Raw genomic sequence first — 23,469 nt, 5'->3', positions numbered from 1 at the left:
CGGATTCTGCCCAGATACAGTCTAATGTACGATCAAGTTAGACCAGATGTTACCTAGTGTACGGTACAGTTCTGAAGTGTAGTCTAGTGTACGACTACCCCCTTTTATCATCAGATGTTACCTGGTGTACGATACATTTCTGAAATGTAGTCTAGTGTACGACTACCCCCTTTTATCATCAGATGTTACCTAGTGTACGGTACATTTCTGAAATGTAGTCTAGTGTACGACTACCTCCTTTTTATCATCAGATGTTACCTAGTGTACGGTACATTTCGGAAGTGTAGTCTAGTGTACGACTACCCCCTTTTTATCATCAGATGTTACCTAGTGTACGGTACAGTTCTGAAATGTAGTCTAGTGTACGACTACCCCCTTTTATCATCAGATGTTACCTAGTGTACGGTACATTTCTGAAGTGTAGTCTAGTGTACGACTACCCCCTTTTTATCATCAGATGTTACCTAGTGTACGGTACATTTCTGAAGTGTAGTCTAGTGTACGACTATCCCCTTTTATCATCAGATGTTACCTAGTGTACGGTACATTTCTGAAATGTAGTCTAGTGTACGACTACCCCCTTTTATCCTCAGATGCTACCTAGTGTACGGTACATTTCTGAAATGTAGTCTAGTGTACGACTACCCCCTTTTATCCTCAGATGCTACCTAGTGTACGGTACATTTCTGAAGTGTAGTCTAGTTTACGACTACCCCCTTTTATCATCAGATTCAGCCTAATGGACGGCTCAGTCTGCTCAGATACGGTCTAATGTACGACCCAATTTGACCTTCGTCTCCTCAGATGCTACCTAGTGTACGGTACATTTCTGAAATGTAGTCTAGTGTACGACTACCCCCTTTTATCATCAGATTCAGCCTAATGGACGGCTCAGTCTGCTCAGATACGGTCTAATGTACGACCCAATTTGACCTTCGTCTCCTCAGATGCTACCTAGTGTACGGTACATTTCTGAAGTGTAGTCTAGTGTACGACTACCCCCTTTTTATCATCAGATTCAGCCTAATGGACGGCTCAGTCTGCTCAGATACGGTCTAATGTACGACCCAATTTGACCTTCGTCTCCTCAGATGCTACCTAGTGTACGGTACATTTCTGAAGTGTAGTCTAGTGTACGACTACCCCCTTTTTATCATCAGATTCAGCCTAATGGACGGCTCAGTCTGCTCAGATATGGTCTAATGTACGACCCAATTTGACCTTCGTCTCCTCAGATGCTACCTAGTGTACGGTACATTTCTGAAGTGTAGTCTAGTGTACGACTACCCCCTTTGTATCATCAGATTCAGCCTAATGGACGGCTCAGTCAGCTCAGATACGGTCTAATGTACGACCCAATTTGACCTTCGTCTCCTCAGATGCTACCTAGTGTACGGTACATTTCTGAAGTGTAGTCTAGTGTACGACTACCCCCTTTTATCATCAGATTCAGCCTAATGGACGGCTCATCCTGCAACTCCAATACAGCCTATCATAAGACCCATTTGGATCTTCAACTCAGACACGATCTAGCGTACGATCCATTCTGATTTTTCATCCTCGGCAAAGTCATCTGCCTAACGAACAGCTCACTCTGATACTCAGATATGGTCTAGTGTATGATCCATTCTGATCCCTTATCCCCAGCAGCATATAGCATACTCAGACTCCCCAGCGAAGTCAACAGCATGATGGATGACTCATTATATGGTCTAACGTACGACCCGGTATGGCACCCATGTCTTCAGATATCGTCTAACGTACGACACAATCTGAAGCTCTCATCATCAAACTTCCTGGATGGTACCTTTAAGCCCATATTCATCAAGACTAACCTGTGATTAGCAAGAGCAAATTTTTGGGGCATTCTAGTGTTCAATAATCTTCCACCTCCAGACCACGAATGGCGTACACACCATTCTAACTCTCTCGGTTCAAGAATATTGAACAGGGGCAGCTGTCATACCCCAAAATTTGCCCATTAAGATTTCAAGACATTTTTCAAGGTATTCTGACTCATTTTTATGACACTGATTTTAAAGGAACAAAGGCCCAGCTCACGAATGGCCCAATCCAGAAAATGGCCCAAACTGGCCTGTTCGCTACCAGCTCGCCTAGCGAACGTTACGTTCGCTACCAGCTCGCCTAGCGAACGTTCGCTACGCGTTCGCTACCAGCTCGCCTAGCGAGGCTGACAGACAACAAAAAATTTCGGGCTTCGTTCTGAGCCCATTAGGTCATGAAAAAGGGCATTATAAATACCAGCACTTCAGTAATGAAAAGAGGACGAAAAAGGAGAGAGGAGAACTCTAGCAAGCAAACCCTAGCGCTCACAGACGGAAAACCCTAAAGGAAGCCCTGAAGGAAAAGCCGGCGGCCGCAAGGTCACTTCCGCTCAATTCGATCCGATCGGCCAATTCAAGGTTGCAATTCGATTGCAAACAGGTTTGCATTATTCTTATCGTTTTATTTTCTTAATTTGCATGTGATACCGCTTTATGTTCTTAACTTGCATGTGATATTATAATTGAATTCATAAACATATTTGAGGTTTTGCATGTGAATTTAAGTGTGCCTTAATGTTGTGAATGCTGAACCATGTAACTATGTGTGGAATGCCATAAGCCATGCCGCAGGTTGAAGTCATACTGTTCTGAAATTCAAAACCCGCAGCCGCTCGCTAGCACATCGCTAAGCGAGCATGTAGCGAGTGTTCGCTAGGCCTTCGCTAGGCGAGGCAGAGGCGAACGGGACAGCCATTGATATTTTTTATGTTCTATGCGTAACCTGATCTATTCTATGTTAATTATACATTGTTTTCTTGCTGCTGTTTTTTTTCTTTTACGGTGTAATCCACGATTATACCCTGATTTGGTATGCTAATCCGTTTGTTGAATTTTGCAAAGGTTCATATGTCCCAAGAAAAGATTGCCGTTAGGTCTTCCACTTTATTTGTGGGATACCCTTGTGGAGACTCACTCTAAATTGCTTAATTAATTTTAATGTGTTAATTTTAATAATTAATTTTAATAATTAATTTTAATGTATTAATTTTAATGTATTATTTTTAATGTATTGATTTTAATGTGGAGATTCATCCTAGCTACCTAATTAATTGTAAAAACTTTGCCTTTAAATAAGTGATCTTGGACCTCTCTTGTGCCTTACGATACTACGGTATAACGGTCATGTCCCGCGAATGTGGGGATACCCTTAGCAATGGCCCTTCGATTAAATCATCATAAAATAAATCATGGTCCCTCGGATGTTGCCTTCGAAAATACGATTTTGTCCCTCGATGACCCTTCGGTGTAGCCTACGGTTAAATGATGATCGTCCCTTCGAATGCTAAGGTATCCTTACAACTGTTGCCTTCAATGACCTATCGATGACCCTACGATGACCCTTAAACATCCAAAGGGTAAAATTACTTACTTCTCAATAGTAAGGACAGTTTTACCCTCATAAGGATAGGAAACGTTCATAACGACCTTAGGAAGGTATAACTCTCGATTACTGGATCATAACCTAAAATACTTTTTACACCTCACACATTTCCAAACTATTTTTCTAAACAACTTTCAAAACTAAACGAGATAACCACTTTGTATACATTCATACCAGAATCATTACAAAGTTAAATTCTCTTTTCAAAACCTTTTCTAAACCGCTTTCAAAATCAAACGAGATAAATACTTTGTATACATTCATACGAGAATCATTACAAAGTTAAACTCTCTTTCAAACATTTTTAAGCAATTCACCAACACTTTTTCAGACAAAAAGATAAGTGATCCAGCAATTAAGAGCCCATGGATAACCATGGATACAAAGGGTGCTAATACCTTCCCTTTGTATAATGTACCTCCCGAACCCAAAATCTACTGAGGTCTTTCCTGTTCTTTTCCACCTTTCCTTATTGGATAAAAGAAAAGTCGGTGGCGACTCTTGCTAACCGCGACATTGCGATAAAAAGCAAAACACCCCAAGTCAGTTCACCGTATGACAGTATACGTCAAGAGTAAGGCCCAAAAGAAATAGGAAATATAACCTATTTCCCCCATCATGTCACACTCCGTCTAAAAAAGAAAAAGAAAGCTTTTGCAAATGTTTTCAGGGTATCAAAGTTCCCCAATGGTACTCATAAAATATGAAGAAACTTGTGTCAATGAATGATCTCAAGTTAGTTTGCTTAAAATCTCATGATTGTCATGTCTTGACGCAACAACTTCTACTAGTGGTTATTCGTGACATTTTACCAAGAAATGCAAGGGTAACTATAACCAGATTATGTTTGTTCTTCAATGCTATATGTAGTAAAATTATTGATCTTTGAGATTTAGACGACTTGGAACATGAATTTGCAATTATCTTGTGTCAATTAGAGATGTTTTTCCCTCCATCATTCTTTGATATTATGGTTCACTTAGTTGTATCTAGTAAGGGAGATTATAATGTATGGTCTGATTTATTTATGGTGGATGTATCTGGTAGGCCGTTACATGAAGATTTTTAAAGGGTATACAAAGAATTATCACCGTCCGAAAGCTTTGATCATAGAAAGGTACATCGTTATTGAGTTTTGTATAAACTATTTGTCAAAAGAAAACTCTATAGGAATTCCTGAGTCTCGTCATGATGGATGTTATGATGGTAGAAGTATTCAAGGTTCAAATGTTAAGACATTTGAGCGAGAAGTAGTTCTTCAAGCATATTTGTATATATTGAATAACCTTAGTGAAGTTTAACCTTACTTGACCGCTCACAATAGTCTTATAAAGGAAAAATTCTCCCGGATGAATGAAAGATGGTTGTTGATAGAGCATAACAAATATTTCATAAATTGGTTTAATGAAGTGTTTCTAAAGAGAGTAGCCAATCAGATACAATAAAATGTTTGTCATGTATGCATAAGTTTAATGTAATTACTTGGAGTGCATATTACATTACTAAATATTCATTCTATATAAAATCAAAGGATGATCGTAGCACCACGTAAAACAGTGGGGTTATGGTTGAGGTTGAATCCATGTACTTTTCTAGTTCCAAAGATAACAATCTTGTACTGGCATATAGAGCATACTTTGGGGTTATTGAGGAGATTTTGGAGATTGACTATGTTGCTTTTAAATTGCCTTTATTTAAGTGCAAGTGGATTGACACTAACACTGGTGTAGAAACTGATGAATAAGGATTCACACAAGTTGATCTTCAAAAGGGAACTTATAGGAATGAACCATTCATCATGGAAATCCAAGCAAAATAAGTTTGTTATGTCACTAATCCTGCTAGCACTAGATGGTCAATTTTTCTTCAAGGAAAACATCCTCTTGATAGTACTGATGAAAATCAAGATTTTAACTACGATACCCCTTATTTAGCAACACATGTACGTCAATCATCTAAAGAAAATGATTCATATGTCGTGCATATTATTTGTTGTGATCATGACTATGAGACATGATAAAACTAGTAGGTAAATGTTTTATATTGCTTAGTAATTTATAATTATTCATTTTACTCTTTTTTATTCCTTGTACTATATATTTAAAGTTGTTGTTGATTATCCTAATTAGTTTCAAATGTTGTTTAAATTATAGGTATTCAACGACCAGTGACAAGTCATATTGAACAACCTACAAAACTTTCCATTTTGGTTATTGCTTTTATTGGTTAAGCATTTGTTTTAGTTTTGTTATAAAATTATAAAGTGTGTGTAATTTTGGCTTTGCATTTGGTATTGAAAATGAACATTTATGGTACAATATTTCAGATTGATAATTTTGCAAAATGTACAATGTTTATGTTTCAGAAATATGCAAATTATGGTTATATATTTTGTAATATGGTTTTGTAATACAACGATAGTACTAAAAAAACGTATCCCCTCGGTTTTTACATAAAATTGAGGTAATAACATAAAGATATTACCTTGGTTCTACACAACACCAAAAGTTAATATTGGGCCCGCCATCAGTTCTGAAAATAATAAAAAATCCAGATGTTGGGGATCAAACTCATATATATATATAACTTTACCCATCGGTTTTTTAATAACTGAGGGGTAATTTTAGTACTAACCGTATACTATGGTATGTTCTTTTCATAATTTACAACTTATCTCTATGGTTGTGCATGAAGTACAAGTATATGATGCTATCAATGATAATTTTGGGTCCAAGATAGCCATGGAACAACATAGATGTTTATTTAACGTTATTTATTGAATATTTAAGACATTTGTGGGAGGAAGGTGTTAATGTTGATGATTTGTATACAAGTTATAACTTGAAGTTGCGTGTCATGTTGTTTTGCACAATCAATAAATTTCCTTCATATAGTAATTTATCTAGGTACATCGTCAAGGGACGTAAAACATGTCTTATATGTGAAGTTGATACATGTCACCGACAATTACAAAAAGTAAAAAAAGACAGTTTATCTTGGGCATCAAATTTTTTTAAGACCTAATCATCCATATCGTAGATTGCGAAGGATTTTAATGGAGAGCGGAAGTTTGATATTGCTCCAAATCCCTTAACTGGGAGGAACATTTATAAAAGACAACAACACATTAATGTTGTCTTTATAAAGAAACAAAAAAATCCAGTGGAGAAAAATATTTGGAAAAAGAGGTCGGTGTTCTTTGATCTTCCATATTAATCTAGTCTGGATTTAAGACATTGTCTTTATGTGATGCATGTGGAGAAAAATGTATGTGATAGTTTGATTGGAACACTTCTCAAAATCAAAGGCAAGACAAAAGATACTAAGAAATCCCGCGAAGATATGGTTGTGATGGGTATACGATAAGAGTTAGCCCCAAAATAAATAGGAAATATAACCTATTTCCCCCATCATGTCATACTCCGTCTAAAAAAGAAAAAGAAAGTTTTTGTGAATGTTTGCAGGGTATCAAAGTTCCCTAACGGTACTCATCAAATGTGAAGAAACTTGTGTCAATGAATGATCTCAAGTTAGTTTGCTAAAAGTCTCATGATTGTCATGTCTTGATGCAATAACTTCTACTACTGGCTATTCGTGACATTTTACCAAGAAATGTAAGGGTAACTATAACCAGATTGAGCTTATTCTTCAATGCTATATGTAGTAAAATTATTGATCCTGGAGATTTAGACGACTTGGAACATGAAGTTGCAATTATCTTGTGCCAATTAGAGATGTTTTTCCCTCAATCATTCTTTGATATTATGGTTCACTTAGTTGTATCTAGTAAGGGAAATTATAATGTGTGGTCTGATTTATTTATGGTGGATGTATCTAGTAGACCGTTACATGAAGATTTTTAAAGGGTATACAAAGAATCATCATCGTCCATAAGCTTTGATCGTAAAAAGGTACGTCACATAAAAAGTTAATGAGTTTTGTACAAACTATTTGTCAAAAGCAAACTCTAGAGGAATTAATGAGTCTCGTCATGATGGATGTTATGATGGTAGAGGTATTCAATTTTTAAATGTTAAGACATTTGACCCAGAAGTAGTTCTTTAAGCATATTTGTATATATTGAATAACCTTAATGAAGTTCAACCTTACTCGACCGTTCACAAAAGTCTTATAAAGGAAAAACTTCCCCGGATGAATGAAAGATGGTTGTTGATAGAGCATAACAAAGATTCATAAATTGGTTTAATAAAGTATTTCTAAAGAGAGTACCCAATCGTATACAATTAAAAGCTTGTCATGTATGCATAAGTTTAATATAATTACTTGGAATGCATACGACATTACTAAATACTCATTCTATACAAAATTAAAGGATGATCATAGCACCATGCAAAACAGTGGCGTTGTGGTTGAGGCTGAATCCATGTACTTTTCTAGTTCCAAAGATAACAATCATGTACTAGCATATAGAGCATACTTTGGGGTTATTGAGGAGATTGACTATGTTGCTTTTAAAGTGCCTTTATTTAAGTGCAAGTAGGTTGGCACTAACACTGGTATAGAAACCAATGAATAAGGATTCACACAGGTTGATCTTCAAAAGGGAACTTATAGGAATGAACCATTCATCATGGAAATCCAAGCAAAATAAATTTTTTATGTCACTGATCCTGCTAGCACTAGATGGTCATTTTTCTTTAAGGAAAACATCCTCTTGATAGTAATTATGAAAATCAATATTTTAACTACGACAACCCTTGTTTAGCAACACATGTACGTCAATCATCTAAAGAAAATGATTTAGATGATGTGCATGCTATTTGTCTTGATCATGAATATGAGATATGAAAAAACTAGTAAGTAAATGTTTTATATCGCTTAATAATTTGTAATTATTCATTTTACTCTTTTTTATTACTTGTACTATAGATTTAAAGTTGTTATTAATTATCCTAATTGGTTTCAAATGTTGTTCAAATTATAGGTACTTAACGACCAGTGACAAGTCCTATTGAACAACCTACAAAACTTTCCATTTTGGTTATTGCTTTTGTTGGTTAATCATTTGTTTTAGTTTTGTTATAAAATTATAAAGTGTGTGCCATTTTGGATTTGCATTTGGTGTTAATAATGAATATTTGTGGTACAATATTTCAGATTGAGAATTTTGCAAAATGTACAATGTTTATGTTTCAGAAATATTCAAAATATGGTTCTATATTCTGTAATATGGTTCTCTAAATCAACGATAGTACTAAAAAAACTTATCCCCTTGGTTTTTACATAAAATTGAAGCAATAACATTGAGATATTACCTTGGTTCTACACAACACCAAAAGTTAATATTAGGCGCGCCATCAGTTCGGAAAATAATAAAAAATGCAGATGCTGAGGATCAAACTCATGTATAGATAATTTTACCCATCGGTTTTTTAATAACTGGGGGATAATTTGAGTACTAATTGTACGTCATGGTCTGTTCTTCTCCTAATTTACAACTTATCTCTATGGTTATGCATGAAGTGCAAGTATATGATGCTATCTATGATGATTTTGGGTCCAAGACAACCAGGGAACAACATAGATGTTTATTTAACGCCATTGGTTGGATATTTAAGACATTTGTGGGAGCAAGGTGTTAATTTTGGTGATTTGTAAATAAGTGATAACTTTAAGTCGTGTGCCATGTTGTTTTTCAAAATCAATGAATTTCCTGCATACAATAATTTATATAGGTACAACATCAAGGGACATAAAGCATGTCTTATATGTGAAGTTGATACAGGTCATCAACAATTGCAAAAAGTAAAAAAGACAATTTATCTTGGGCATCAAAAAAGTCTAAGACCTAATCATCCATATCATAGATTGCGAAGGATTTTAATGTAGAGCAGGAGTTTGGTATTGCTCCAAATCCCTTAACTGGGAGGGACGTTTATAAAAGACAACAACACATTAATGTTGTCTTTAGAAAGAAACAAAAAAATCCCGTGGAGAAAAATATTTGGAAAAAGAGATTGGTGTTTTTTGATCTTCCATACTAATCTAGTCTTGATGTAAGACATTGTCTTGATGTGATGCATGTGGATAAAAAGTGTATCTGATAGTTTAATTGGAACACTTCTCAACATCAAAGGCAAGACAAAAGTTACTAAAAAATCTTGCGAAGATATGGTTGTGATGGGTATACGGCAAGAGTTAGCCCCAAAATAAATAGGAAATATAACCTATTTCCCCCATCATGTTACACTCTGTCTAAAGAAGAAAAAGAAAGTTTTTCCGAATGTTTGCAGGGTATCAAAGTTCCCCAATGGTACTCATCAAATGTGAAGAAACTTATGTCAATGAATGATCTCAAGTTAGTTTGCTTAAAATCTCATGATTGTCAAGTCTTGGTGCAACAACTTCTACAAGTGGCTATTCGTGGTATTTTACCAAGAAATGTAAGAGTAACTATAACCAGATTGTGCTTATTCTTCAATGTTATATGTAGTAAAGTTATTGATCCTGGAGATTTAGACGACTTGGAACATGAAGTTGCAATTATCTTGTGTCAATTAGAGATGTTTTTCCCTCCATCATTATTTGATATTATGGTTCACTTAGTTGTATCTAGTAAGGGAAATTATAATGTATGGTCTGATTTATTTATGGTGGATGTATCTGGTAGACCATTACATGAAGATTTTTAAAGGGTATACAAAGAATCATCACCATCCGGAAAGTTTGATCGTAGAAAGGTGCATCACATAAAAAGTTATTGAGCTTTGTACAAACTATTTGTCAAAAACAAACTCTATAGGAATTCCTGAGTCTCGTCATGATGGATGTTATGATGGTGGAGGCATTCAAGGTTTAAATGTTAAGACATTTGACTGAGAAGTAGTTCTTCAAGCATATTTGTATATATTGAATAACCTTAGTGAAATTCAACCTTACTTGACCGCTCACAAAAGTCATATAAAGGAAAAATTTCCCCGGATGAAGGAAATATGGTTGTTGATAGAGCATAACAAAAATTTCATAAATTGGTTTAATGAAATGTTTATAAAGAGAGTAGCCAATCAGATACAATTAAATGCTTGTCATGTATGCATAAGTTTAATGTAATTTCTTAGAGTGCATACGACATTACTAAATATTCATTCTATACAAAATCAAAGGATTATTGTAGCACCGCACAAAACAGTGGGGTTATGGTTAAGGCTGAATCCATGTACTTTTCTAGTTCCAAAGATAACAATCATGTACTAGCATATAAAACATACTTTGGGGTTATTGAGGAGATTTTGGAGATTGACTATGTTGCTTTTAAAGTGCCTGTATTTAAGTGCAAGTGGATTGACACTAACACCGGTGTAAAAACCGATGAATAAGGATTCATACAGGTTGATCTTCAAAAGGGGACTTATATGAACAAACCATTCATCATGAAAATCCAAGCAAAATAAGTTTTTTATGTCACTGATCCTGCTAGCACTAGATGGTCAATTTTTTTCAAGGAAAACATTCTCTTGATAGTACTCGTGAAAATCAAGATTTTAAATGCGATACCCCTTGTTTAGCAACAGATGTACGTCAATCATCTAAAGAAAACGATTTAGATGATGTGCATGCTATTTGTCGTGATCATGAATATGATATATGAAAAAACTAGTAAGTAAATGTTTTATATCGATTAGTAATTTATAATTATTAATTTTACTCTTTTTTATTCCTTGTATTATAGATTTAAAGTTGTTGTTGATTATCCTAATTGGTTTCAAATGTTGTTCAAATTATAGATACCTAGCGACCAGTGACAAGTCTTATTGAACAACCTATAAAACTTTCCATTTTGGTTATTGCTTTTGTTGGTTAAGCATTTGTTTTAGTTTTGTTATAAAATTATAAAATGTGTGTCATTTTGGCTTTGCATTTGGTATTGAAAGTGAACATTTATCCACCCGTTTTTTAATAACTGAGGGGTAAAGTGGTAGCTTCTCATTACGCCCTTCGTTACCTTGCCTTTGTAACCGAGGTTAAATGCATTTTGCTTTCAATGTTAGATGTGTTTTTTGTAGTAAAATAACTCTTATATCTAGGACTTTAATCAATGGATATGATGTAAAAAACATCTTTGCAATTAAATTCATCAGTGACAATGACCTTTGGCATGTTTTATTGGTTCTTCAACAAAGTCAGACACACTTTTAAATCCCAAGTAACATTGTCCTCTTATAAGTTTCTAAAAATGAAAACTCAATTGAAAAAGTCATCTCGGTAGTAACACCAACAATTTCTAGAAGTGGAAGCCTATACTTTTTGGTCTTATATGTTTAATCAATAATGAGCAAAATGGGAAATATGTTAAACAACTTGATGGAATTACGATTAGTCCAAAATATATCTTGAATACTTTCTCCATCCTCGCACACTATTTACCTAGATACATAATGGTATCATCCAAAAGCTTCAAACATTGTATACTTGCTTGATATTTGAGACAGTTTGAGGTCTTTTTTGTTTCAAAGTCGCAAGTATGTTTTTGGGTTGCACCATATTCAATGACATGTCAAAAACAAGTTCTTTCTCTTCAAGTTTAAGGCGACATATAATGGAATGACCGACTAACTTAACACACATCATGATTAATATACCAAAAATCCCATTAAATCTCTATGTATTATTCGTCATAAGGTACCAACGTAACTTAAAAGGACACTCACATATCCTCAAATAGGTGTCATCTCGTTTAAACTTCTAGATAATAGTTGCGTACTTGCCACTTCTTTAGCATCTCAGTGTCACAAATGTTTGTCTTCTATCATAACCATTATTTAACCTCCCAATTACAATGTCAAACCCCAATTTGGAAGCATATGTGCAGATCCATTGGAGCATATATTCACGAACAATAAACTCATATTCATTTGTAAAATGTTTACCAACATCTACCTTGACATAACCCGTTTAACACCTGTAGACTTAATAACTTTAATGACAACATCATAATACATCGTATCTAAGACCAATGATAATAGAAAAAAAATCGACCAAATTCAACGTGGAACTAATCCGAAAATACATTTTTGTATGATATTCAACAACAATCTGGTATAAAGTCATAAATTTTTGAAGCACAAATTATGATTTTATACGGGTTTTTCAAATATTCGAAATAATACAAAAAAATATAAAAAAATCCGATATTGTTAATTTATTTTTTATTTGCCTATCGGATATAAACTACCAAAATTTAGATACTAAAAAAAATATCGAATTTATCAAAAAAATCGATAGTCATAACTTCGTTTTAATATAGGTCAATCCATTATGAACTACCAAATTTAAAAAAAAATCATGAATTAACATGATTTTACTTAATTTTTCAAAAGTTCCATTAAAAATGCATTCTGGATTTTTTGTTTGACCTACTGAATTTTTGTGTGAGAGAGAATTTTTTTAAGTACTTTATTAATAAAAAAATGAGAAAAAAGAATATGCATTGACAGTGTAAAATATTTTTGCATTGTCAACCAATGAGAGACGTGTATCTCACCACATAACACATTTGTGTAATATTTTTTTACATTGAAAGTACACTACCTTTAACCTCTAAAAAAATATGAAGAGCATTTTAGTCGATATAAAAAATTGAAGGGGTGTGGGGTTTAATGGAAAGAATGCTAGGACACAATCTTTTATTTGTAACCACTATAACCTAAAAAGGTTTTTTTTCTCGCTATCGGAGAATTTATCCTGCAACCCCACAAATTTATCCCAATTATTTAGATTTTTTTTTAGTTTTTATTGATTTTTTTTTGAGATTTCATGAGTTTTTATCATATTTTTGGGGAAGATATGAATTTTTTCCGTAATTTTCAAACAATCTAAGAGTTTTTACTAGATATTTTAAAAAAATTGATGTAAAATCATATTTTGTTACCAATTTGAACTACCAAAATGGTTAAATATGCTACCGTATTTTAAAAAAATGTATAAACTTTTACCTGATTTTTATGCGATTTTATGAGTTTTTATCAGATATTTGGGGAAGGTGTGAATTTTTACCGTATTTTAAAAACAATTTAAGAGTTTTTACTGGATATTTTGAAAAAACTAAGGTACCGATTTGAACTATCATATTTTCAAATATTTTACTAGATTTTTCAAAAATATGATTTTTTACCAAATTCTTATTTTAACTACCAGGTTTTTAAAATATTTTACTGTAATTTTAAAAAATGTATGAGTTTTATCTAATATTTGTGAGATTTCATGAATTTTTATCAGACTTTGAGGGGAACTATGAATTTTTACCGTATTTTAAAAAAACGATGTAAATCATATTTTTTTTACCAATTTGAATTATCAGATTTTCAAATATACTACTGAGTTTTTAAAAAAATGTATGAGTTTTTCCTGATTTTTGTGAGATTTCATTAGTTTTTATTAGATTTATGGGGAAGCTATGAATTTTTTTCGTGTTTTTCAAACAATATGAGTTTTGTTGGATATTTAAAAAAACGATGCAAAATCATATATTTTTACCGATTTGAATTATCAAATTTTTCAAATATGGTAGCGGATTTTTCAAAAATGTATGATTTTTTATCGGATTTTTCAAATTACTATTGATTATTTAAAAAATCTATGAATTTTTATCGAATTTTGAAAACAATTATGAGTTTTTATCAAAAAAAATTAAATTTACTCTCTGATATTTTAAAAATCTATGAGTTTTTATCAGATTTTTTAAACAATCTATAAATTCTTACTTGGGTTTTTATAAGATATGTGAGTTTTTACTGGATCTTTCAAACAATCTATGAATTTTTATCGATTTTTTAAAAAACTATGAATTTTTATTAAATTTTTCAAAAAAAGTTATAAACTTTTACTAGATTTTTCAAATACATTATGAAATTTTTCAAAAAAAAACTATGAATTTTTATCGATATTTCAATTGTTTTTTTAAAAGGTTAAATTTTTTCTAATCTTTTTTAAAAATCGGATAAGTTTTTTTTGACTCCCAGTTTAAAAGAAAAACTGGTAAAAATGCATACCCAATTTTTAAAATACAGTCCTAAATTTTTCTATTCATACAAGATTTTTCATTTACACCACCGATTTTTGGTGTGCTGTTTCTTAATTAAATTTTAACAAAATATTTTGGACATTATTGAAAATTGGGGGTGCCAGATTTAAATTCAGTGGTTGTAGGATAAATTCTCTCGTTATAGACAGTAAAGCCCACGAAAATTTGAATCCGGAGCCCATTGAGTCAGTTATTCTAGGGTAGACTGAGAAACAGTTATATAAAACGCAGAGTCTGCAAACCTAACAATCATAACGATTTTCTCCATTTCATATTATTGCGGCCGGTAAGCTTTTTCGAAGTTATAGTCTCCTTTCATTCCCAGATCTGTTGTTACTTGTTCTATGGTTTGGATCTGTTAATTACTTGTTCATTGTTCCCAAATGTTTATATATATTGTAGTTTTTTGCAGTTGAAGTAAGAAAAAATGTCTCACCGAAAGTTTGAGCACCCAAGACACGGTTCTCTCGGCTTTCTCCCAAGAAAGCGTGCTGCACGTCATCGCGGAAAAGGTTTTTTACACTTCATTTTCACTTTTCATCACTAAATCAGATCTTAATTACGTTTTTGAGCCTTTTCAAAAAACAAAGGATCTTAATCGAATTTTTAGCTGAAGGATTTTCTGTGCATTATCGTGTAATTGCCATTTCCTTTTGTGATGATTGAAACTGCTTTCATTGATAACTGAATAATCAAGGCTGGAATCTCAAAAACGGCTTATCTATCCTTAATCCTTTGATAGGGTTTTGGTTTGGAATACAAAATGAGCTAGAGAATTGGCATCTATTTTGCCATAGGCCTTTGGTTTGGAAGCATTTCTTCGTTACGATTGGAATATTGGTAGTCTCGTGATTAATGTACTGAGATATGCTTTTAAATTAATTTTTCTAATGAGATCAAAAGATTATTTTTGATATTGCTCTTAGTTATCTATTATTGATGAATATATATTTTGTTCTGCCGGATGAATTCTTATTTTTTGGAATTTTTTTCTAATGTTTCGATTTCACTTGTAATGTATATGATCATTACATTCATTTATTATGATTGGTTTAATACTTTCCCATTATTGTAATAAAATGACTTATCATTTTATACATTTTTAAATATGATGCGTGCTTTGTAATTCACATTTTTAGTTCATATTCTTGTATGCAATTTTTTGAACCTGTTTTATCAGATTACTATTTGATTTGTTTGGGAAACAATAAACATATGCTTATTGTTTACTTGTATTATTTATTTCTTGCAAGTTATTCATGAGATTTGCTTAGTTTTTCAATTATTTTTATAATAAGAATAATTTCTGGCACAATTAATAAAGGTGTTGTTCCCTAAAGCATCATTCTTTATTTTCTGCATTTTCAACAAGGTAAGGATTAGTGTGGGTTTAATCTTATGCACCAATCTTCTTTCTTAGACTGTATGAAAATTAGCATCTGCTTTGATATTCATATATATTTTCCACTAGGCTATCTATTATGTAGTTTTAGCTATTTTGTAGTTTTAATTTCCCATCTCATTTATATGTTTAGTGTATTTGTCTATGTCTCTTAAGATTGGTGTCCAATTTTGAAATACAAATCAAATTGTTAGTGAGCCTATTTTAGCAAAATGTTCTTATTTTTGTATGTCATATGACTTGCTTTCATACGGTTATTCTTGAGTCTATTGTTGTTCATTTACTTTCATTGCATGATGTGGTTATTAATGCAATGCCAATGCCTTTTTCCCTGAAATCCTCATCTAATTTGCAACATAGTTTATATTTTTGTTTATTTATGTCATGTTACTAGCTTTCATATGTGTGTTCTTTAGTTTTCCTGATACCAATTGTAGAATGTATAATAATATATATCCCTATGGTTATTCATATATGTCCATTGCATGACTTATGCGACTGCTCTTTTTCCCTGAAAACCTCTTCTAATTTGTCTTTGCAGTGAAAGCCTTTCCAAAAGACGATCCTTCCAAACCATGCAGCTTGACTGCTTTTGTTGGCTACAAGTCTGGGATGACCCATATTGTTAGGGAGGTTGAGAAGCCTGGATCCAGTAAGTCTGATGTTTTGAAATTCTTTTTCTTCTCGTATTGGCTTCTAGATATGTCCAATGTTAATTTGCACTGATAATATTCCTTGCTGTTGTAGAGCTTCATAAGAAAGAGACATGTGAAGCTGTCACTATCATTGAAACTCCTCCACTTGTTGTTGTTGGAGTGGTGGGATATGTGAAAACACCGCGAGGCCTTCGCACACTGAATACTGTTTGGGCTCAGCATCTAAGTGAAGATATCAAGCGTCGGTTTTACAAGAACTGGTGCAAGTCAAAGAAGAAGGCTTTTACCAAGTATTCCAAAAAGTATGAAACTGAAGAAGGAAAGAAGGATATTCAATCTCAGCTTGAGAAATTGAAAAAATATGCTACTGTCATCCGTGTTCTTGCTCATACTCAGGTACCAAAAATGTTCTAATATCATAAATATCTCCTTTTGTGAAATATCTGTTCTGTTTAAATGTGTTGGATCTTTTAAAAGTTCTAGGTGTATTAATTTTAGTAATTCTTTGTTTACTGTAGATAAGGAAGTTGAAGGGTCTAAAACAAAAGAAAGCTCATTTGATAGAGATCCAAGTTAATGGTGGAACAATAAGCCAAAAGGTGGATTATTCATACAGTTTCTTTGAAAAGCAAGTTCCTGTCAATGCTGTTTTTCAGAAGGATGAGATGATTGATATCATTGGAGTAACTAAAGGTAAAGGTTATGAAGGTGTGGTAACTCGTTGGGGTGTGACCCGCCTTCCACGGAAGACACACAGAGGTCTAAGGAAGGTTGCTTGTATTGGTGCTTGGCACCCTGCTCGTGTTTCTTTCACAGTTGCCAGGGCTGGTCAGAATGGATACCATCATCGTACTGAATTGAACAAGAAGATCTACAAGGTTGGCAAGACTGACGAAGAGTCACACACAGCCATCACAGAATTTGACAGGTAGGTATTGTAGTAGACAAGTATTGCCGATAAAATGTGTATCTTTAGGAAAGCTCAAAGGTTTTTGAATTAATCATGTTCATTGTGTGATTTTGTTTACAGGACTGAGAAGGATATTACTCCCATGGGTGGATTTCCTCATTACGGTATAGTGAAGCATGACTATCTTATGGTGAAGGGAGGCTGTGTTGGACCAAAGAAGCGGGTTGTGACTCTTCGTCAGTCACTACTGAAGCAAACATCTCGATTGGCTCTTGAAGAGATCAAGCTGAAATTCATTGACACCTCCTCCAAGTTTGGACATGGTCGCTTCCAGACTACTCAGGAGAAACAGAAGTTTTATGGTCGTTTGAAAGCCTAGTTTTATTTTATTATATTTAATGTTTATTGTGTCGTTTGAGAAAACAATTTTGTTATTTGCTCTGAAACATGAATGATCTGTTTTACTTTGATGGTTTTGGGTATTGCCTTCGTCGTAATTTTATTTATGTTTCTGTTAGTTTGATTATTACGTCTGTAAGACAACTTCTGGTAGATGGAATGAAATCAATGGTGACAATCTTGATTTTGCAGTAACAGAAAGTGTCTAGACCACAAGATCAAAAAGATTTTTGAAATCCTTCAACATTGTTCCTATCATAAATATATGATGATATTCAATATTAGGCTACTTTGGAATCAGGACAATAATTTAGCATGATCCGCCAGTCAACACTTCTTGATTTTCCGATGAAATAGTATGCTTTGCCAGCTTTTTCCTTGCACATTTCTTCAACGACTCTTTTCCCTAAGAATATATTTTGCAACAGATTTCGTTTCTGAAAAAGAAAGTAAGTGATATAAATTTCACGCACTTTATATTGAGAGGTTAAAACATTTGAATTGTGTAATAAGTTTTGATTACCTTCTAGTGAGCGCCAAGTTATAAACACCAAACATTTTATCATTGGATCAATTGTAATTTTTCAAAAGGTTAAGTTGTCGCCATATTTTTTTTAAAAGAAAAAATAACCACGTTATAGTCGCATCATTGTGCTGAAAATATTCTATCAAGTGTGAAAAAGGATTTTTTTTATTTAAAATAACCAAATTTTTTTAAAAAAATACGAAAATATTCTGATCAGTAGTCAAACATAGATTAATAAATTACTTTGAAATTTTTTTCACTTAGTTTTAAAATAACGTATAATTTGTTTCATCTCTATATATTTGTCTTAATTATTTTCACTTATAACTTTTATATCTATTTTAAAATTTTAAATTAACTAAATATATATTTAATTTTATTTTATTATTATTTTAAAATATATAAGTTAGGAATATTATTTAATATTTGCATTTTAATTTCTTAAGAGTATAATCGTAATTTTATATTATAACATTAAATATAAAATATAGATAATATCCATTCGACATATCAAATATGAACGTAGATAGTTAAAATATTTATGTTTATTTAAAATTGATTATAATAAAATTAAATAAAATATATATTTTTTATATTATAAAAAAAATTGTTTAATAAAAAAGAGTATTGTATAAAAGAATATTTTAATTTTATAAAAATAAACATTAAATAAAATAATGGATGAAACATAATTAGTGACAAAATTAAAGACCAATTCTAAATAAGCTATTATGTACCATGATATATTTAGTGACAAACTCATTGACGTGATGGATTTTAATATGATTTTTCATTTTATGTAAGAGACTTGACAACTAAACTAACATCTCTATATATTAAATTAATATTAATAAATATAAAATTGTTAAAAATATCATGTGATTTATAGTTAACATCTTTGTTACGCTCACATTACTATGTATACGATTTATGGCATAAATTTTAAAATAATAGGAAGACAAATGAAATTTTGGTCAATTAAATAATAGGAAGACAAATGAAATAAAAAAAATAGTCCCCCTTCTAATTTTGGTCAATTAAAAAAAATTTCAAATAAAATATTCTTAGTTGAATTTTTTTTTCTTATTCTATTTTTAATAAATTGAAAACTTCATTTTGATTTATGTTGATTTATGTTAGTAATTTTTTTTTAATAAGACTTTTAACCTATCATTATCTCCCCCTTCTCATCTACCAAGTTTTAGTAATTTATTAATCTACTATAATTATATACGATATATTAAATATATGATGAAACAAATTAACATGAAGGGTTTGTGATGTAATGGTAATGTGTTTGATTACTGATTAGAAGGTTGTGTGTTTGATTCTTATTGGCTGCAAAATTAAGTTTTTTTTCACAAGCAACACACATGAGCCAATTCCCCCGGCGCATCCTCTACCAAACTTGGTTATTTTGGTATTTTTTTTAAAACATGGTTATTTTCGTATTTTTTTTAAAAACTTGATTATTTAAAAAAAAAATCGTGAAAAGGTTAAACATATTACCAATTTATAGGGTGAGGCTAGATAAATATTGTGTGCCAAATTTATCATTTAATTCTTTACCTTTATATTTTATTTTGGCAATTCATATTATCCCAAGTACAAAAAGAAAAAAAGCTTTCAAACCAATATACTTCAAAAAAAAATTCTTATGTTTTTCTCATCTCTAATTGGTATCAAAGTCAAATTTTTTATTTGAATACTTAAAAATATGAGATAAAGATTCTTGAGAAAAACTCTTTCAGCAAAATATTGTTAAATCAATGTTGAAAATAATGATACTTTTTATTCAAGCAAGTCTCAATGTTTGATGAAGACAAGCTTGATAACTAGAAAGAAAGATTCTTTAATTTCTTCATATCACAAAATGTGAGACATCATGGAAGAAGATTGAATAACACTTCTAAACGCATATGATATTCTTTTAACTTGAAAGAAAATGTGCGTTAGATAAAAAAAGAATTTCAAAATGCATCAAAGGTAGAAGCTATATGTTAAATGACATTTTGATAAAATTTCTGACAAGAAAACAACAAAGAGTAATGTCTTAATGAGCAAGTATGAACTGTTCTAAATTGAGAAAGATGAAAATGTTAAAATAATATTTTTAACATTATGAACTCAGTCCTTGACATAATTTACACTACGGTTGACTACGACACGAAGATTCTTAGAAATTCGAGGTCATTGACATCTAACAGGCAAAAGACCTAAACAATTTTTTTTAAAAGAGTTCACAAGCTCTCTTTGCATTCATGAGCATGAATTAATTAATGATAAAAATTATGGATTAATCATAGTTGATGATTATATAAGACAAAATGGGTAAAATTCCTTTAAAAAAGGACGTGTCATACATAGTGTCCTCGGTCTTTTGCAAACAAGTGAGTGTTGAATCATATTTTTAAAAAATGCAATAATTAAAAGTGATTATGATGAGAATTTATAAACAAATCATTTGAACCTTTTTGTGAAAAATGATATTTCTCACGATTTCTATCTTTTAGAACTCTACAACATAATGGTGTTGAAGAAAAGAAAAGAAACCTCTTCATGGGATGAGAAAATTTAAGGTCAATAAAAAACAATGTTGCAAGAAACTTTTTGACATAAGTCGTAAATATTGCATAATACATTTAAAATATAACCTATATAAGACCTATTTTGAATAAGAATCTTTATGAATTGCAGAAAAACATATAGCCTAACATTTCTCATTCCTTTCAGTTTGGTTGTACTTCTTATATTCTTATATTTTGAACAATAAAGAATACATTAATAAGTTTGATTACAAGACACATAAATATATCTTGTTAGGATACTTTAAATAATCTAGAGCACACAAAATGTATAACAAAGAAACTTTAATTATGGAATAATGAATTCATGTAAAGTTTGTGAACTTTCAATTTCACACCAAGTAGAGCTCATTATGAGGCAAATATATTTTGTTTACAAGTGATCACCATGAGTTCCAAATGGCAGGTTGAGAAGTTTTTCAGAGATAACAATATTGGGTTGTGAAAAGTGAAGATACAAACAATTTTAACTCAAGAAAATTATATTCAAGCATTGAATGGTAAGGAATCGAAGTTTGGGTGCCTAATATAAGTAGAGAAGATCGAGATGATGGATAAGGACATAAGTGTGATTATCTTGTGTCTTGGGGGATAAAATTCTAATGGAAGTCTCCAGGGAGAATATTGAGGTTTCAATGTGGTCAAAACTTGAATCATTGTATATGACCAAGTCTTTGGATCACATGTTGTGTTTGAAACAACAACTTTACTAATTCTGAATGGATAGATTGACATAATTTTACAAGATCATTGATGATATGAAGAATATTGAGGTGAAGATTGAAGACGAGAATAAGATTATACTCTTGTTAAGCACATTACACATATCATTTGAGCACTTTAAGGATGTCATTCTTTATGGTAATAAAGGCACCATTACTTTGGATGAAGTCCAAACGACTTTGAGACCCAACAAATTTTCAAAGATGAAAGATTTGAAGATTGACGATAGTGGTGAAGGATTGAGTGTCTCAAGAGGAGGATGTATGTATATATGGATGTCTAAATCAAGAGATTTGACAAGTCAAGGTTACAATATTTTATTTTTTAGAAACCCTGCCACTTCAAAAGGGATTTTTATGAGAGGGAGGACTATGCAGATTTTGTTTAGATTATTGTTGTCTCACATGCAGATTGTTTTAAAAGCGTCAGTATATTAGTGGTGTTGATTTTGGACTTCGGAGGGTTGGGTCAAGGACTCAGGTTTCTGTTATCACATGTGTCCAAGAAAAAAATACTTTGAGACTTTGAAGCCTGAGGAAGGTGGAGTAGTTAACCTTGGTGGAAATATGACTTGCAAAGTCATGGTATTGGTATGTTCGATGATCGTGAGTTCCTTCTACGCAATGTGATATATGTTTCCAAATTTAAGCAAAATTTATTGTCTATAAGCATGTTTGATGATCTAGGCGATTACACTAGAGTTGAACATGAGGCGTTGAAGATTTCACATGGTGAAGTGATCATAACTAGGGTTTAAAATTATGACTTATATATTTTAGAAGATTTCAATGTTGTAGTTCATTCATCATCAACTAGTGAATACTTTCACGAAGAAAACAAACTATGGTATTTGAGATCATGGTATGATGGATGTCTGAAGGTTGTTTCAAAGCACTTTAAAAAGCTTTGCATAAGATAATGGATAAAAATGCATTTGAGCACTAAATTATCATGGAGGTTTTGGGGTACGATCGATGCCAGAGTTGGTTACATGATCGACACGTGTTTATTTACAAGAATAGACTTACAAAGACTTATAGAGGTTTGTATTAGGAAGATTGTAACCTATATTATTTAAAAGGTTGTAAAAAAATTCTTATTGATCAAATCAAGTCAATTTAGACTGATGGTAAAGTTGTGGATTATGTCTTCAATGATTATCCAAGAGGTAGGAAACGTTATGAGCTGTTGGGAGTGGAACCCGTAACATCCTGATTTTTCCGTTTAATTATTTAATTAAGTTAATTTGTGTATTGGAATGATTTATCATGGTTATATAATTTTATATATTGATTTAAATTGAATATTTTCTTTATGTGTGTGGGGGTGTAGTGATATGGTTGGGAAGAATATAGTAGTATGGTGATAGTGTAAAAGTGATAGAATAGTTAAAATAATATTATTTTAATTATTAAAGGAAGTAATATGAGTAATAACATCTTTTAGTGAATTTAATTATTTAATTATTAGAGATAAAACAATAAGAATAAAGTAACTAAATATAAGAAATAAAAGGGGAAGGGCATTGTTGGATTTTTGTGAGTAAGTGAGGATAGAAAGGTAAATCCAAAATTTAGGAGTTTTGTTATTATAAAAAGAAAGTTAGAGAGTTAGATGTTTTTTTGACAGTACCGTGAGTTGGAAGAGTGAAAGTGTTAAGGCAAAAAGAAGATCAAGAGGAGAGCTAGCATAATGGAATTTATGTGTATTTTCATGTAAAATGTGGTATGTTATTACTGTTTTGAAATTGTTAATATTTTCCACCGTTGTCGAAGGTTTG

At 31.9% G+C, this 23,469-nt stretch overlaps 1 protein-coding gene across 1 annotated transcript; it reads left to right on the top strand.

Moving 5' to 3' along the window:
- Positions 1-14,657: 14,657 nt before the first annotated feature.
- Positions 14,658-17,924, top strand: LOC127106943 (60S ribosomal protein L3). Its single transcript, XM_051044241.1, has 6 exons — positions 14,658-14,774; positions 14,901-15,000; positions 16,432-16,542; positions 16,638-16,942; positions 17,065-17,474; positions 17,577-17,924. Exons 2-6 carry the CDS (start codon positions 14,916-14,918, stop codon positions 17,833-17,835), a joined length of 1,170 nt encoding a protein of 389 aa, XP_050900198.1. The 5' UTR covers positions 14,658-14,774; positions 14,901-14,915; the 3' UTR covers positions 17,836-17,924.
- The last annotated feature ends 5,545 nt before the right edge of the window (positions 17,925-23,469 follow it).

This window comes from Lathyrus oleraceus, chromosome 7 (genome assembly GCF_024323335.1).
Source record: "Lathyrus oleraceus cultivar Zhongwan6 chromosome 7, CAAS_Psat_ZW6_1.0, whole genome shotgun sequence".
NCBI classification, from domain to species: Eukaryota; Viridiplantae; Streptophyta; class Magnoliopsida; order Fabales; family Fabaceae; genus Lathyrus; species Lathyrus oleraceus.
Note: the sequence above shows the minus strand (reverse complement) of the source record. Positions and strands in the feature narration are given on the sequence as shown.